This window comes from Numenius arquata, chromosome 15 (assembly GCF_964106895.1).
Source record: "Numenius arquata chromosome 15, bNumArq3.hap1.1, whole genome shotgun sequence".
Classification (NCBI taxonomy): Eukaryota; Metazoa; Chordata; class Aves; order Charadriiformes; family Scolopacidae; genus Numenius; species Numenius arquata.
Genome location: NC_133590.1, coordinates 10,614,697 through 10,632,763, shown reverse-complemented (window position 1 = coordinate 10,632,763; position 18,067 = coordinate 10,614,697). Strand labels below are relative to the sequence as shown.

The 18,067-nt window shown below is 39.5% G+C and overlaps 1 protein-coding gene across 1 annotated transcript in view; it reads left to right on the top strand.

The window, feature by feature from the left end:
• Positions 1-1,378: 1,378 nt before the first annotated feature.
• RAB11FIP2 (RAB11 family interacting protein 2) overlaps positions 1,379-18,067 on the top strand; it is a 34,169-nt gene continuing 17,480 nt past the window's right edge. Inside the window, exons 1-3 of the mRNA XM_074158931.1 lie at positions 1,379-1,949; positions 13,055-13,494; positions 14,203-14,665. Coding sequence (XP_074015032.1) covers positions 1,597-1,949; positions 13,055-13,494; positions 14,203-14,665 — 1,256 coding nt within the window. The 5' untranslated portion in view covers positions 1,379-1,596. The remainder of the gene's footprint in view (positions 1,950-13,054; positions 13,495-14,202; positions 14,666-18,067) is intronic.

Below are 18,067 nucleotides of genomic sequence, written 5' to 3'. Positions count from 1 at the left end.
TGAGATAACGTGAGCCAGGACACAGACTAACGACTATGTGTAGACTAGTGATCCCCAACCTTTTCTGACCCTGGACAATAACTCGCTCAGCATTAAGCATTGTGGGCAGCATCATACTTTACTCTCCCTAATGGCCTTCAGCTTTAACTTTTTAATTTCCTGTAGGTCTCAGCAGTATGAGAAGGTCTCCCAAGCTTTTTGTTGCTCACAAACCCGTAAGCCATGGACTAGGGACTCATGAGTGAGGGGTGGTGGATGAAGTATTATCTGACTTGGCTGCTGATCTCCCCGCTTGTTATGGTTTTGGGGGGTGGGATATGGAGCCTTGCAACCTTAATTGCGTGTGGGCTTCTTTTTTTTTTTTTGTAGAAACCAAGTTAATACCTGTGATTCCACTTACAGGTGCGTGTGTACAAGCACACATACAGACGTAGCCTCCAGGTGTGCCATCAACAGCCTTACGTGTCCTCAAAACACCTGACAATTATTTCTGCTTTCTCGTTTTAAATCCGAGAGAGTTGGCAGGGCGGGCGGATGGGGTGGAAAATAAAAGGGTTCCCGAAGTGGCTTCCAGCAGGATGGGCCGACTGAGAGCTCCCTCCAGAGCAGCACAAGTCCACGGCCGCCCCCGAGCCCCTCATATATAACAGTAACAACAACAGAAATCTATAGAGGTTCCCTCCTGCCCACAGCTCCCGTAGGGATCTCGGTCCCCTCTAGAAATAACAGCAGCGATTAATTAATTAGGGCGATGGGGATCTCGGGCGGGAGGGGCCACCGAGGACCCGGCTCTCGCCGGGGGGACCCCGGCCTGACTGGGTGCCCCTCGGGCTGGGGGGTGTCCCTCAGCGCTGGCAGCCCCGGCTGACCGGCCACGGCGGGGAAGGGGAAGGAGGGGACAAGAGAGGCGGCCGCCCCGGCGGCGGGGAGGGGGCGAACCCTGCCCTCTGCCCTCTGACCGCCGCGGAGGCCGCCGCCGCCGCTGGCAGCATGGGGAAGGCGGAAGCGGCGGAGCCGGCCCGTCAGGCCGGGCGGCGGCGGTGGCGGCGGGGGGGGAGCGCGGCGAGAGGCTGAGGCAGTCGGGAGGGCAGCGCGGCGGCAGCCCGGCCCCACACCCCCGACAGCGGCGGGGCGGCGGCGGCGAGCCTCCCCCCGGCTCCTCCGCCGCCCTCAGGCACCGAGCCGTGAGGGGCAGGGGGAGGCCGGCGGCGGCCTGCGGGGCCCGCGCCGGGCCGGGCCGGGCCGGGCCGCGCTGAGGGGCCGCGCTGAGGGGCCGGGCCGGGCCGGGCGGAGGGGCCCTGCCCGGGGGATGCCCGGGGGGCCGGCGGCGGGCGGGGGGAGGCCGGGGGCAGGAGGGGAGTAGTGTCGGTGCTGCCGGGGGGAACGACAGCCGGCAGCCCCCAGCCATGGAGCCGCAGGTGGGGCTGCGTGGGGAGGGGGCGACCTGAGGGCTGGTGGGTGCCACCCGCGGCGAGGGGCTGGAGGAAGGAGCGGGCCGAGCCCCCTGACAGGTGTCTCTGCCGTTAAGTGCCCTTCCGCGGTGACCCGGAGACTTACAGACGTTTGTGTTCGTTATCGCTGCCGCCGTCCTCAAAGATGATGTTGGGGGAGCAAGCCCAGAAGTGGTTCCCAACTCACGTGCAAGTTACGGTCCTTCAAGCCAAAGGTCTGAAGCCAAAAGGTAAAAATGGCAGCAATGACGCCTACACCATCATCCAGCTGGGCAAGGAGAAGTACTCCACCTCGGTGGCCGAGAAGACCCTGGATCCCGTCTGGAAAGAAGAGGCCTCCTTCGAGCTCCCTGGATTACTCATGCAGGAGAATCCAGAAAAATACATCCTGTACCTGATTGTCATGCACAGGTCGCTGGTGGGGCTGGACAAGTTCTTGGGACAGGTGGCGATAAGTCTGAATGATATATTTGAGGACAAGCAAAGGAGGAAAACAGAGTAAGTGCTGGTTGGTTTGGTGGGGTTTTTTTCATTGTAATTTGTATTCCTGGTACAGTTGCACTTGGGGGGGGGGCGGGATTAGCAGCCTTATTATCAGTGTACTTGGAAATGGAATTAGTATGTTTCTTTCTTCTGTGGTGTGTTCAAAGCCCCTAACGTATACAGTTATGTCACTGCAGCCTGACCTCTTCCAGAGAGAAGTTTGCTGTAATCACAATAGTCACCCTGCACAGGGAAAGACAGTCATTAACATTTTTTGACAACTTCTTATGTGCAATGTGAACTCATTACAGTCTGTTTTCCTAAAGATTTTTCTTCGTTCTGCTCAGGGCCATATCCCAGTTCAACTCCTACCTCGATTTCAGCCATCTCCCTCGAAGCCTGGTGTTGTTCTCTTTAAAAATGTTTTCCTTCAGTTGCTGCAACCAAGTGTCTTTAAATATTTTATATTTATGTTTTGGTGGTCAATGAACTGTGACTTTGTGCTGCCGTGGTAAGCCTTCACTGTGTTTTTCTGATCCTGATTAGCCTTGGGCCGTGATCCTGCAGGCTGCTTTGTATAGCAGGCCTCGACAGAGAAGACTGAAGGGAAGCTTCTGCTGTTGTGGTAGCCTCCATCATTACCTACATAAGTTTTTGTCAAGTAAAATTGCCGTTTGCCAGCACATTTTGGCACTGGAATGCCAAAAAAAAAAAAAAAAGGCATCACAGCAGTTTATTAGGATGAACTGTAAACTTATCTAACTCGGTTTTTCAACTAAATTAGTAAAATTGTTTAAAATTTCTAGTCAGGATGTGGTTGCACGAAGAAGTCTGATACAAGTGTAATTTATCCTCCAAAGTGTATGGGAATAAACTGTAGATGTAAGCATAGTCAGGCCTGCCTGTGACTACATGATCTGTGTTTGTGTTAGCTATTCTTGTCTCACAGAAGTAGGCCAAGAACAGCATACAGACGTCCAAGCTTGGAGCTGACAAATCTTTCTGCAGTGGTTAAAAAGTTCCTGCCCCAGGTGCCTTTCCTCCTCCAGTGTCTCTTCAGTAGAGCAGAAAGGCCCAAAGTGCCCAAATCTCAGCTGTTAAAATTAAAGGCCGGTATTTCTTCTGGTCGTGATGGTGGGTCTATGGTAAGGTGCTGGACTTTTGCGTCAAAGTGCCTAAGAGGTTGGCATCGTTTGTCGCTGATGGTGCTGGGGAGGCGTGAACCTCCAGCAGAGTCAGAGAGGGCAGGTGGAGGTGGAAATCAGTGCAGCAGCACCAGCCTGGTCTTGTTGATCAGACAACTCTTTCTGCAGAAACCGTCTTAGAACCTTGTCCTTCGTATGTGCAGTGGCTGAGGTTGAAGGAGCACCAAAGACAAGTCAAAGCTGGCTTTGCCCTAGTGGTTGGGTTTTTTTTGTAAACTACAAGTTTTTAGCAAAACAGTATGTTCACTAACCATATAATAGGAAAGAACATGTCAGTGCAGAATCACTGTGGGTTCATGGTCTGAAGTGTTATACTTTTTAATTGCTTATCTTTTTAGGGACAAACCAGTTACCTTGATGCAATACATGGTAATGTCTGTAGCCTTAGGGTCTTAATTTCTATTTACACTTGTTTCAAGAAGTTTCGGTGCTCTTTAGACATGCATCTTAAATATTCTTTAATCATCAGTTGTAATTATCTTGCAAGTCATAGGCAACAGCTTTAGTTTAAACACCTAGCTACTCTGCAGAAAATGGAGTGAATGAATCAAGTGGAAATGCTACTAATTGTAAAAACTTTCTAAGTCTAGGTAGAAATATGTATTCAGAAACTGGAGGAAAATATGTAAATTATTCATGTATTAGTGTGAGTAAGAAAACCTCCTTTCCCTTTGGGGAACCATATGCTTTTGCACCAGTTTTAGTATTGGAGTCTTACAAAATTATTGCAAAAATTTGTAAGTGGGGTAATTAACATAGCCCTTGTGATAGTTAAATAAATACTCTTATCTCTTCGGTATTTTTAGATGACATTGTGTTTTGCAGGGCTCCATAGGTGCCCGTTATTTTTTCAGTTTCTTTCTCTGGAGTGTGAGGGAGGAACTCGCATGATGTAAACGTGCCGCGTTGCTTCCCGGGACCACCGCAGAAACGAGCAGGGCTCCCCGAGAAAGCTGCGCTCTGCCTGCAAGCTGCACTGCAGAGATGGGGAGCCTGTGGGGAAATTTTTACAAACAGCCCAAGTCCTCTTTTCAGAAGTTACTTGAGCATTTAAGATTGCAAATCTTATTAAAAGTTGATGGGTGTTAGGCTTCTAGAGCCGAACAGCCGTACTTGTAAAAGTCTTATATACGTGTAAAAGTGCGGATGGGCGGTGAGCGGGATTTTTGGCAGCACATACTCACTTAATGCCGATTTAAACTCTTATGAGATAGGAGCCACTGAAAGTCCGGTTTTCCTGTCTGTGTCTTTAGGTGCTTAGAAGCTGAGGAAATGTCCTTTTTGAAACTCACTTTTGAAAAAAAAAATGAGAGTCCTTAAGCATTTAGAGGTTTTTGAAAAGTTATGAGGGTTGTCTGCTCATGTGCCTTCGTGGGACGTGTGTGTGTTGCTGCTGACTCCTGTAAGCATTAGCTGGAGATGTGGATGCAATATTTGTACGTGTTCATGGGAGGAGGGCAAACTTTCAGGAATATGTTTGCAAATGTGCTCTCAAACAAAACGTTCTTTCTTATTATCCTTTTATTAAATCCTTTTTGATACAAAATATTCCTAGTCCTGTGTTGGCAGTAAACTAAGGGTAATATATTTAGACCCGAAGACCTTCTAGCCGTGACTGTGGTGTGGGAACTGAGATACCCAGTGCCTTTCAAGACCAAGTCCAATGTCTTTATTACCACAGCATTCTGATGGTTGAAAGCTATATTCATTGTTTCAGAAACACTAATCTGTTTTATTAAGCAATGTTTTTACTTTCAAATATGTTCAACAGGCTTGTGGTGTTATTAAATCCAGAGTTATTTTCTCATGTTGATGTAACCTTAACATTTCTTGCTTTGTTTGGGGATGAATGAGATCCAGTTATTTGATGAAGTGTCTATTGGTAATATTTCTACTTTTTAATATATTTAATAGCTTCCTCTTTCCAACACAGCTGTACATATGGTGCTGTAAGAGACAGACTCAAGAGTCACCAGGGTATTGCAGAAAAGATATTTAATATTCTGCACAATGCTGAACCCTGTCAGCAATTCCCCTGTGCTTTTTTAGTAAGGAGGTATGAGAAGTGAAGGCTACCAGCTGATTTTGAATTCCTAGGAAGACCATGGGGTCTGTGACATTGAGCTTTTTGTATTTTTTTTTTATTTAATATTTTATAATTTGGAAGAAATAAATTTAAAAATTCACTGCATCTTCAGAAACATTATGCTAGGGAAAAATAATCCTTTTTTTCTGTATAGCTTCTTTGTCACTTGTTACACCTTAAGAAAAATACTCTCTGCGGTAAAGTTTTCAGGCAGAGGCCTCATGATAGGATTTGTGCGTCTTGTGTTCTAATAAACTTGCTTTGTTTCACTGAATATTGTGTGAAATCAGTATATTTACTGCAATTTGGTGCTGAAAGTTTCGTATGCACCATCATGCAATGTCCTTTCTCTTTCTTTCTGAAACCGATGATTTTTCCAGTTCTTAAAAGTGAAAATTCCTGGAACGGTTAGATCCAGATGTGGCTCAGATGGTCTCGTACTAGGTCTCTTCCCGAGCCCTCAGCCAAAGCGCCTGCAGGATCTTAGTTCATTTTCTTTCTGTGTTGGTGCAAAAGTGCCCATCACACTGTGCTGACTTTGTAAATTTTTGTCTCTGGCATCTCTGCTGAAGTTGGAAATGGACAGGCTCTTTTTACTTCTCCTGCTCTTTTCTCCAGAGTTGAAAACTGGGCTCCAGAAGCTGAGAGATTTTACTGAGGTTCTTTTAACAGTTCAAAAAACTTGGGAGAGACTGCTTCATTGGAAGTATATTTAGCATAACTCTTCAGATTTTAGATTTCTGACATGGTTTCATTTTTTGCAGTAAAACCCTGTGGATTTTTTTAATTCATCCTGGGAAATACATGACAGTTTTTTTTAGTCTGCTGTTGCAGAATAAATATACCTCTTTTGCTCTTGTACTTTAAATGTAAATGATGATCAATGCATGTGTTTTTTAAAGGATATATACATTTTTGTAATAATTTCAATTCAGTTACATTTAATAGTTGCCTTACTACTGCTGATGATGTGACAATGCGTAACATCAAAACAAGTTTTTGAATTATCATGGAATAAAAAAATACTCATTTACTGTCATGTCTGAATTTACTGAAGTATTTTTCAGTAGGTTTTTTTTAATGACTGCTTAGTTTTTTTTCTCCGGTGTGCTAAATGAACACAGCAGTAGGAGAACAAATTTCTGCCAGCTTTCACCATAATGTTACTTATTTCATCGGCATTTGCTTCGTCCTTGTCGTTCTCTAATTCCACACTATTTATTGTCCATTCCTTTATTAGCTTTCCTGGAGAGCTAATTTTATGATATGTTCAGCTGATTTAAGATGCAGCACTTCTCTGGAATGTTATAAATTTGAGGGGGGCAGGCGATGGTCAAATTATTTATTACAGAATTTTTGTTGGAGGAGACATTTTTATTTGTGACTTAATTCACCTTTTCTCTGGTTTCTATAATACCTCAACACCTTACCCCCAAATTGCTTCAGCGTTGTAAAAAATAATTATTTGAGCATAATCCAGTGATGGAATCTTGGCCTTATCTCAGATGTTTCTCCTGTGCTTACATCGATCATATAAAATAGTTAAAAACAGCTTCTCAGCAAACAAACAAACAGAAAGAATTAGCGATTGACTACGATCAATACCTCTGTAAGCACTTATTCCTTAGCGCTGCTGAGCTTCCTAAAAGATGGGAAACTTGTGTGACTTCCTCCAAATTAACGTGAATTCCTTCTTGGCAGCCACCCTCTTGGACATGGACAGGTTCCCCCTTCGACCGCCTCTGCCCTGTCCTCTCTGTCATCTGCGGCAGCACAAGCAAGAGGCAGGCACTTGAGTAGGTGGCTTCAAATATAACTTGAATTAGGAACAAGCAAACAACTTGTAAATAGATAGTATATCATGGGCTTGTTAATGTCATGTCGTGCTTGTTAATGAATAAAGCCTTTTTAAAAATAATTCTACAAAACATAACACTTTGTAAATATTATTTACTAATTTTGAGTCTTAAATTTAGTTTTAACCAGAAAAATGCGTTTTTTTTAGATTATTTTAGGTGGTAAAACTAAATAGGAGTGGAAATGGCAGGCTGTAGCATAAATTATCAAAATGTCATGGTGAAAGTAAGAGAAAACACTCGTTCCACTGTAGTCAAAAGTGGGAAGAGAAATTTGTCAAAGGCATAGAAATAATGAGCAGCCAGGAGGATCCGTATGGATTTGTGCTTTTACTTTTGTGGTCCAACTCAGTAAATGTAATAAAAATGAAAGAAAGTTAGTAGTGAGTAACAGAAGAGAAAAATGGTTATGGGGGACAACAAAAAGTTGTGCTCAGTTGTAGCTTTATGGGATTATAGCAATATTTTCCAATTATCTAGTAATATTGCCAGCATTTACATTTCGACAACAAATGCGAGCACATCCTCTGAATAAGTCATAATTCTGAGTCAGAGTCTGAGGGCCATCTGGACTGAAATACTTCTCCATTTTCTGTGCATACACGCGTGCTTATACACACACTCAACTGAAATAACTGGCCTTAATTCTCATACCTTCAGTTATTTTGCTTCTAAAGGAAAAGCTTTCACACATAGTCTTTAGCCAAAATAATAAGTAAACTAAGACCACGTTAATTACTTTGATTCCAGTTGATGTTAGCTAACCCCTTAGAAGGGGCATTGTGATATGTGTCAGTTCCCATATGTTTTGTGGTGTTACGATGTCACTGCGTAATACTTATTTTTAAACTCTACTTTGTCTATCTCATTTCGGTTGGCTTCCAGAAAGTAATAGTATTCATCTTTGTGAATGTCATCACTTATTTTAATAAATAATCTGTTTTCTTCTTCATTTCCCCTTGTACACGATGTAGTCTGTGCTCAGCCCCTTGCCTTAATTTTCCTACTTACTGACTTTTGAGGCGGTCTTTCAATATGGTATTCTGCATTTTTCAATGTGCATTTGCTGCTAATGAAAATTTTAGACAGTTCTGGGCTTTGGATGTTGGTTTTTATCCATTAGCTGTGGATATTTATGTTAGTGGGTTTTTGAAGGAAATTTCTTCAGTGTGTCTAGCTCAGACATAGTAACTTAAATGAAGAAGTCCTTCTTTCCCGTGACAGCTGATGGACACGTTCTATCATTAGGATTTTGATGGTGTTTTATAGGGGTAGTTTTAGAAGTACCAGCTGGTATAGAAAATTCTCCTCATCGCTGTGTAGCAGATTAAAGTTGCTTAACAGTAAAATCAGGGTGCTGATTTTACCTGTAAAATCAAGGGTAGAAGCTTTGTGGATGCTGTGGTTGTATGGCTTTTTGCAGAATTCCTTCAGTAATTTGTGAATCGAAATCAAGATTTTGCAAGTCTTTGGGTGCAATCTAATGATTTCAGGAAAGCAAAATTAGATCAGCTCAACAGGTATTTACTGGTAGAGTGAAGGCAGAGCGGCATATTTGGGAAGCAGCAAAGTGAGTGGGAAAGCTCCTTTTGTAGTTTCCATCTTTGGCACAGGCAAAAAGATGGAGTCAGAAGGTCATCTGTCATGCATAGGTTGAATGTGCTGGCTAGAAGACTTCTATTTCCTGGTGAAATTGGTAGACAAGTATCCCAGTGGTTTTTGAGGCTGTTAGTATATAATTAAAATGTAATTAAAATTACATTGTGGTTTTTCTAACCTATACTGTTACTATTTTTCTTACCCATCCTATGAACCTGTCCTGCTGAGTGTTACGTGGTGAATAGGTTGAGTGATGCTTCTTCAAAGAAGAAAGAGGGCTCAGACTTGGAACTGTCAAATTCTGTGACAGTTTTGGAGAATAAGACACCACGACATCAGCTTCCTGCTATTGGAAGGGAAACAAGGTCTTGGTTTCAAAATATTTGTTTAAAATAACATTTGTAGATCACTAGCTATTCAGCTGGAATAGACAGGCAACTTGCTCATTAATAGTAACTTATTTTAGTTTTATCCTTCAACCTTCCTGTCTACCTTTTCTAAGGTAAAGGGATCAGTACTGCTGATACTATGGAATTATGGTATGCAGAAGATAGTTACTGTCTTAGAAATAAGGGAGTTTGCTTTTTGCACCCCTAATTACAGGTATGGCCAAAAATGAGTAATTTTGTTGTGGTTAGAAAATAGCCACGTTTCTTCAGGTAGGGGTTTAGTTTTTCAGGGCTGACTGGGCAGCAGGATTTTTCAGCCTTGAACGTTGATCTTCTCTTTACACGTTCAAAAAAATTGTCAGTGTACAGAGTGGCAATTTATATAATACTTACAGAATAAAAATGATCAGAAACCTGTGCAAGACAGGCAAAGCCCATTAGCACATTCAAAAACAGATGAGAAAAAGAAGCAAGGGTTGTTCTGATGGAAACCGTAGGGGAAAAGTCAAAATTAGAGGGTGTATGGAGGACGTTGTCCTACAGAACATTTGAAGGTGAGAGCAAGAAGTATGAATGTGATTCAGGAGGCAATAGGGCTTCCTTTGAAGTTGGGAAAATTTGCCAGACTTTGTACAAGGTCTGTTTAAATAAAGACTGTCTGCAAGACTGGATGTAATATTTGGTTATTAAATAAAAGGGCATCTGCTCTCATAAAAGCCACCCTGTTTTGTTCGTGTATGTTATTGGCTATTTTCCTACTTTGTACAGGCTTTCTATAGAATAAGCTCATGGCAGCCTGACAAATGGAGCATTTATTGTGGCTAAAAGTACTGTAAACAAAACCAAAATAGCAAGTTTTATTGGCTTTTATAATACATTACAATTTTTTAAATTGGCAGTGGTATAGTGGAATTTAGTATTTTAGGACCCAAATGCTGTTATCTGAAAACAGTGGACTTCATTTTCCAATTCTTTTTTCTGTTGTATACAGCACTGTTTTTTCTGTTTGTTGCTCACGCCCATGTGTTGTAGAAACAGATTCTAATAAGAAACATTTACAGACTCGGTTGCTCATTCACGTGTAGCCCCACACAAATGCATTGCCTGCGTTTGTTCTCATCTGTTTAAAAAAGTAATTATTCGCCTTTGAATTTGAAGAAAATCGTGATTTGAGTCTGCTTCTCATATTGTCTCGTTATGAGCTGAAGCATATGGAGCCTTCATTATAACTAAAACAAGATAAACTCTCCAAGGTAACAAAGAAACCTCCTTGAAATGCCTATGAAAATTGAATATCTGTGTTTTATACAAAGATTTGATCCAGCAATCGTTATTCAAATAGAAATTCCACTGAAGTCCAGAGGAATTTTGCTGGAGTAAAGAGTTTATGATTAAATTCTGTTGGAATCAGTAGTAGTGTTGAACCTGGTCCCAGCAGGTCCAGTCCCTTACACAGTTGTGTTATCTTCCTGGGGTAAGGCGAGTTTCCTTGTTTTCCCAGCTAAACTTATTTTTAGTGTCAAGTTCTTCAAAGTCTACTTTGAAAATAAAGGTACAAGCTGCAAAGGCAATGTATTAGTTATGTGCTGGAATTCTCTCCTTCAGACCTGGTGAATGTCAAAATAGTGTGTGGAGATACGGTCTTAGCAGGTGAGTGCAGGTAGTGACACGGAGTGGTTGTTGATTCATGATAAGTAAGTCAATAATTGAGTTAAATTAAGTTTTAAAAGAAAAGGCTTTCTTCCACACAGCAAAAGCTTCAGAATTTGTCTTGACACTGTTCTAAAACAAGTCAGCAAGTGTCATACATCAGTTTAAAGTTTTGCTGATTCCTAAGCAGAAACATGAAAATTCAGTAATCTCATCAGAGATACAGTATTAATGTTTGAGATCTGTGAGGGGAGGGAAAGAGGGAGAAGCGGAATATGTTTTCTTGTAGTGTAGTTTGAGCCTTTAAGCTTGAATGTCAAAAAGTGAGGTCCTCTTTGCCTATTAAGCTTCTTAAAACACTTAGAAGCCTTATTTATGTTTATGTTTAGTGTCTGTCTAAGGAATCATGGTGAGGACTTTCTCAGTTTCAGGGTGTTGTTTTTCTTTGGGGTTTTTTCTGCACAGGCAAGGTCTGTCTGATGGAGATTTATAAGCAAGGGCTTGCTCATTATGGCTGTGAATTGTTTTAATTTTTTAAGAGAATATATGAACATATTTTCTTTTAAAGAAAGCAGGCTATCTTATCTTCCCAGTTTTTGCAATATTATATATCACAAAAAAAGATTTACTCTTGGTTCTGTTGTGTGTGTTTTCTGTAACGACTCTGTAGATGAATTAAAGAGTTTCTGGAATCAGTTACCAAGAAGTGAAACGTTATTAACTAAAAGGAAAAATGATCCATCTTCGTCAGACACATAACGTATTTCAGGTTTTCTCTTTCATTTAAAGTACATAAATGAAGTTACCTCAGAACAGAAGAAAAACTTTCTTCCTAAGGGTTTAGTTGTCCTCCTACCAGTTTGAACTTCTGGATCTCCTGGTCCACATTCATGTTTTCTACTGCCGAGAGAGAAGGTCTGATATTTCTTAATTATTCTGGTTTAGTTTGGGATATAAAACCTTTTGGACATTACAAAACAACAAAAAAAAGTCATAATACTCTTTATCCTTTTGCTATTTCTTTGGCAGGTCAGCTTTAGAAGTATTTTCTCAACTCAGAAAATAGTATCTCTGTCTGAAAATTTGATTTAAGTTGTCACCTTTAAAAGTGTTTATGAAATTTGTAAGGAAATTGAGGGTTATTTTTCTCCTTTCCTGGCCTTTTTTTCTATGTTTGGCAGTATTGAACAATGATCAGTTTTACATCGGTGCTGATAGACAATTTCATATCTTAGACTCCAGTTTGGAAGTTACCTCATGGTGACAATGCACTGTCGTGTTAGCATGTGTGCATGCGTTTCTCCTGACAAGGGCTTTAGAGGACTTCTGTGGAGCTGGTGGATCTGAAATATGCCCTTGTGCCCTGTTTGAAACAGGAAAAGGCTGTTGATGATGGTGTGGAGAAAGGATTGTCTGTCAGTCATTCATTTAGCTGAAGGAAGATCGAGCCATAATTCTGCAGATGCTTCCACAGGACATTAGGCACAATAAGGAATGGATAAGACGCTTGGATGATGACAAAGCCTTTATTGGACAAAGAGCACGCTTGGCTTTTTGAAATAGATGATGACACCTTTGATCTCTTTTCAAGGAGTGGGGCTTTGTGTCATGGTTCTAAAGCCTATGGAAATTTCTGAAGTTGATCCTACTGGTGACCTGCAAAAGAAGGGACAGCTGTAAGATAGACCTACACCCTCGCTGTTCTGCCACCAGTGCTTGCAGAGTTACTGTCAAAATTAGTAGGGGTTGCGGTTGCAGAATGAAATGATGGTTGACTATTCAGGGGTCTCAGATCTTCGTTTCTTTACTAGTGCAGTTGACATAAATCTTAACCAGAGGTTAGAAGGAAGGGACAGATGGTAGAAATGTTTGAGAGCATATAAAGCTGAGCAAAATCAAAGGAGAAAAGGTTACTAGATGAAATCTTTGTATACATTCAGGTAATATACATCACTGCTAAATACAGGGCACTTGAAAAATATCAAGTGTTCTCCAAAACAGCAAAATAAAGTGTATTTGTATTAACATTTAGATACAAATTCTGCTGGGCAGATATGAGCTCATTAGCTTTGATGTAGCTTCCATGGAGTTGGTTTTGGTTCTCAAAACAGGTGAACGCTACAAAGAGCTTTGTGCTTGCTTAGTTACTAAGTTTTCTCTTCATAAACAAATACAGACAAAAAAAGTTTTTCAGTACAGGAATGTTTTAATTTTTGGTATGGAATTTGGTTTTCATATTCTAAGTTATACTAGCTAGATGCATTAACCAGCTAACCAGAGTTTAATGACTAGCCTCCAGAAAACACAACTTAACTTGCTCTTTTTCTCCTTTAAGGTGGTTTCACCTGGAGTCCAGACAAGGAAAAAGAACTAAAGACAGAGGAGAAATAAAGGTTAATATTCAGTTTATGAGGAATAACATGACAGCAAGTATGTTTGATTTGTCAATGAAGGACAAAACTAAATCCCCTTTTGCTAAACTAAAAGACAAAATGAAGGGTCGAAAAAACGATGGAACGTTTTCGGATACATCCTCTGCAATCATCCCAAGTACTCACATACCTGATGCAAACGTAGAGGTATGTAGTGGTGAAGTACAAATGAAATCAAAACCAAAAAAACCTTTCCTTTTGGGACCTCAGCGGCTATCCTCAGCTCACTCCATGTCAGATTTAACGGGATCGCATGTCTCAGAAAAAATGAAATCCAGCACAGTTGGCTACCCTCATCTTTTCAGGCGTCAGCTAGAATCATTTGGTTCGGTTGACGAAGGTGGTAAGTAAAACTCATTACTATTATAATTACAGTTCACTGCTATTAGAGCATTCAAAAGTCTTTCTTTAGTTTATGAAGCAATTACAAGTCCAAAAAGTTAAGAATTATTGCTGGCCTATTTTTTTTTTCCACTGCCATTAGTTGATGGTAACTCGTAACTTCTATTTCTGAGCATAAGAAATAAATTATATTGCTCATTATTTGTGGTAATTTAGCATTTTTCTTCTTATGTCCTCACTTGAGAGTGTATTGTAGGGGAAGCATTGCATTCTAGAGGGAACTCTAGGCAAAATAGCGTCTTGTGAAAAATAAAATTCAGTTTAAAAAGTTGAAAACTATCACCAAAGTTTTAAACCTGATTTAGAGGAAGAACTGAAAATACTTTGCATTGTTCAACATTATTGTGCAGCCATAGACTACTGTTGCTTTTTGGAATGGCGCTCTAGTCATAGCTCTCTTCTTTGTAGAACTTAATTTTCACTCAGAAAACAAAAGTTTGCTGTAGTGTCTATCCATAAACATTTCTGAATCACAAAGTGAAGGCCACAGCTGTTCATTATTTTTTTTAATAGCTTAGTTACTCCGCAGTGTTTTGAACTGAGACTCAAATGCAAAGCTTCTAGACCTAAGCTAAAATGGGTTCTCTGCATGTCACAAGCTATGATACAGTGTCTTGTTAATAATATACTAATGACAGATTGTTTGCAGGGAGTCTAAAATCTCCACACAGAAGGACATTAAGTGTTGATACTTCTAAAGTGAACCCGCTTGACAGCACAGCCGATGAAACTGCACTTGAAGCACAAAATGACCCATTTACCAATGTGAGTGCTTCGTTACCCCAAAAATTTGCTACACTGCCAAGACAGAAGAATCCCTTCGAAGAAAGCCCAGCAACATGGGATCAGAACATAAGCCTGTTTTCCAAACCTGTCGAAATCAGGAAAGACATTAAGAAAGAGAAAAAAGAGAAAGTTAGTCTTTTTGAAAGAGTGACTGGAAAAAAAGATAGCAAGAGGTCAGATAAACTTAGCAATGGGGGATCAGACAGTTCTACTGACTTGAAATCACCCAGTGCGTTTGGTGAAACTCATCAGGAGAGTTTTGATTATGATTCAACTAATCCGTTTATGACAAACTACAAGCCTACAAGCATGTTGCCATCTTCAAGGTAGGTTTTTGCTGTATTTCGATCTGATATCTTGAACATGTTATATAAATGAAAATGTGAAGTGTTGAGGAACACAATCTTTGCGCTTTATATACGTTTATATCATTGCTTATCTGTTTCTAAGTAAAAGTTATGAACTTTTTATATAGTTTGATCTTTTCTTACTTAATTTTGAAATTACATTTATATTACTAATATGTACTGTGAATGTTCTTGGGTGCTTGAGTTTGTGGAAGACTTTGTGCTTCAGAATGAGTTCTTCCTGAAAGTTCTGCTTTAACTGAACACTCATTGCTAATTATTACAGTGCCTTAAGTCAAGGTTTTAGAGGGAAAAGTTTCAACTCTAAGCAAAAATAAACAGAATAAATGAAAGGATAAAGAAAATGTGAGTAATGAAAACAAATCCTGTACATGTCAGAAAAAAATGGATTTAGGTTCTGTATGTTAAAGCACAAGAATTGAAGACCATTCTGTTTCTAAATGGGAGCACCCACATGGGCACTTATCACGCTGGAATTCGTTTGGCTCATTCTAGCTTTGCTGAGTTCTTGAGTATTCAAGTCGTTGCACAAGGCAGCAGTTTACATGTTAAGCAGTGAATTAAGTTGCCAGGGCTGATGAGAAACTTTGCTTTAAATAACCCATTCTAATCTTTGTTTGTCTATCAACAGTTTTCTTGTTTTCCATTAAAAAAAAGTTAAAAAACAAACAAACAAACAAACAAAAAACCCCACCCAAAAGTGTATCCCACAGTTAGTTTCGTTTCTGGCTTTTGTTTGCTAGTGATGAAGATATACTGTCTTTTTATATATATATATGTATGTATGTATATACAGACATCCCCCCCATCTATACTGTTCCTGATAAATGTTTAATGAGCTAATTATTTAACTTTTATTCATTTGCATTCTTATTTTTTTCTCTATATTAGTGCCAGAAATTAACATTCCTTTTTTTTTCAAGGTAATGATTAATTTCTATTTAATGACTTAAGTTGGATAGAAATTGAATTTAAAATTGAAGTGGTCCAAACTGGAATTTTAAGGTTGTAAAATAAATCACTGTTTTAAATGGAAAATATTGTTCTAACAAATTTGCCTTTTTCCTGTCTATTAATTCCTTAGTTAATGACACAGTAGTCTTGTCTTTAAAAAAAAAAAAAAAAAAGTAATTTGTTTCTTGCTAGCCTGTTCTTTTAGATTTTAGAGCAGATTGATCTTACTGTATCCCGGCTCAGTTTTATTCGTAGGTTAGAATGCTTACACTCCTGATTTAAACTTATAATAATTTTCTCAACAAAACTAACCGTGGATGTGAATTAGATTAATGAACTGGAGTGGAACTGCTAGAGAAGAGATTTGGTTGCTACAAGCTCATACAGGCTTCAATGAATTATCTTCTTAGTGTCCTCTACAAGTCAAGTCAGTTCCTAGTGTCTTAAATAACATGTTTACAGACAGAGTCTTAGAATATTATTTATTTAATAAAGGATTTCTCTAGATTAGAGTAAGGTTAGGATGTAGCTTGGTTTGTCAGAAGTTAAACTTCCATTTAAATAAGCTCCTTTAAAGAAGAAGTAATTTAAATAACAATTAAAATTACATAGCATTTAATTTTTTTAAAATGAAAAAATGTATTCAGGCAGATGCTAGATATAAGTAGTGAAATCTTTTGAAGTTCTTGAATGCAGCAGATCTTGATAAATATAAATCTTTAACGGTAATCACGATGGACTTTTTTTTCTTTATTTTGTAATTAAAAAGCTCATCACAGTGCCCATTCAGAAGGACTCTAGTCATTCGTTCCCCCTCTTTGTATGAGTCTCTTTTACTAGTTCTTGACTTTTATGTAAACATAAACTTTTGATAATACAAATAGATATTCAGTTATTTTGAAAAAAACAAAAATAGTAAACATTTTGACCTTTTTTTATAAGACAGCTATTATGGAATAATATCTAGCATGCAATAATATAAGTCAGAAGCTCTTGATTTTCATATGCTCCAGTATTATGTTCTGTGACAGTCTTTTAGAATAAGTTCACTTTCTTTCAAATGTATCTTGTACAATGATTTCCTTTTGAAGTAGAAACTAATACAAAATGTGCATATTTAATAAGTTTACAGTTTAAGTTTACCTTTTATCTGTGGAGGATATGTTAAATAGAATCCATTTTAAATTTTTCGAACTAGTAATACTGTGAAGAAAGAACTGTATAAATCTATGGGCGCAAAATAAATGCAGTTGAGTAACAAATTAAGTGTGCAGAAAAGATACACAGGGAATTTAGACTTTGAGTTGCTTTTTATTTACTTAAAGTGCTATTAAGCTCTTTTGGATGTATACCATTTCTGCAAGTAAACTAGGCAATATCTTTTTATTAAGGTGTGTCCTAAATCAGTGTTCTGGTGTGGACGAGGAGTTCGCTTTGCAGGTGGATCTCCCAGTTAACCCCACTTAGCTAAGCCTTTGAGTGATGGAATGGTTCTGGGGCATGTGAACAGGATTCCTGCCTGATGAAACTCAGCTGGCAGATGTATTCCAGGAGCACACAGGAGCCACAAAAGGCCATTCGCTCCCTGGGACTGGGCTGGAGGTAGTGGAATAAAAAAAAAACCATCCTCAAAAAAATTGTCCAAACCAACTCCATATGCAAAGCATGAAGGTCAGGTTCTTAGCATGGGTGAAATGATGCCTGTAAAGTTAGTGGGAGTCTTTTCAGTGACTTCGGTGAGCTTGGATCAGGTTTAAGTCAATCCTAATTAATTGTGTTTGGTAACGTTGCCTAAGCAATAATGATGTGCAGGACAGCGGCTCGCAACAACCTCACTAACTGATGACTATGGGAGTTGCAGAACAGTCCCTGAATAGCCCTTCACCCAACCAGTTAGTTAAATGCTAAGTGGCTGTCTACATACTCTGTCACTAATTACTCTTATTTACTAATTAAAAGAATGAAGATAAATACATCTTCCATGTGTCTCTCAGCTGCTGGCGTAGAAAATGTAGAAATGGTTCAGCAACAGTTATAGGTTTGGTATTTTTTGCTGAAAGCAGGAAGTATCCCAGGATTATTTGAAAATTATTATTTATTTTTATTACTATTACTTATTATTACTATTTCAAGAAGGTTTTAGAAGTATTTTGGAAAAAACAAAACAAAACCTGCCTGGTTTGTGTATAATACCAGTTGTTAGGAAATCACAAAATGTGGACCCCTAATTTCTATTAATCTCTGCTCTGGCAAAGGCTTGTTCTGTGGCTTTGGCTAAATCACTTAGTCTCCCTGCTCCTCATCTGTAAAACTGGGATGATGTTTTGTTATCTCTTACCAATGCTGAATGGATAAATTAGTATTTTTTAAGGATTTTATAGATACGGTAATAAAATATTACATAAG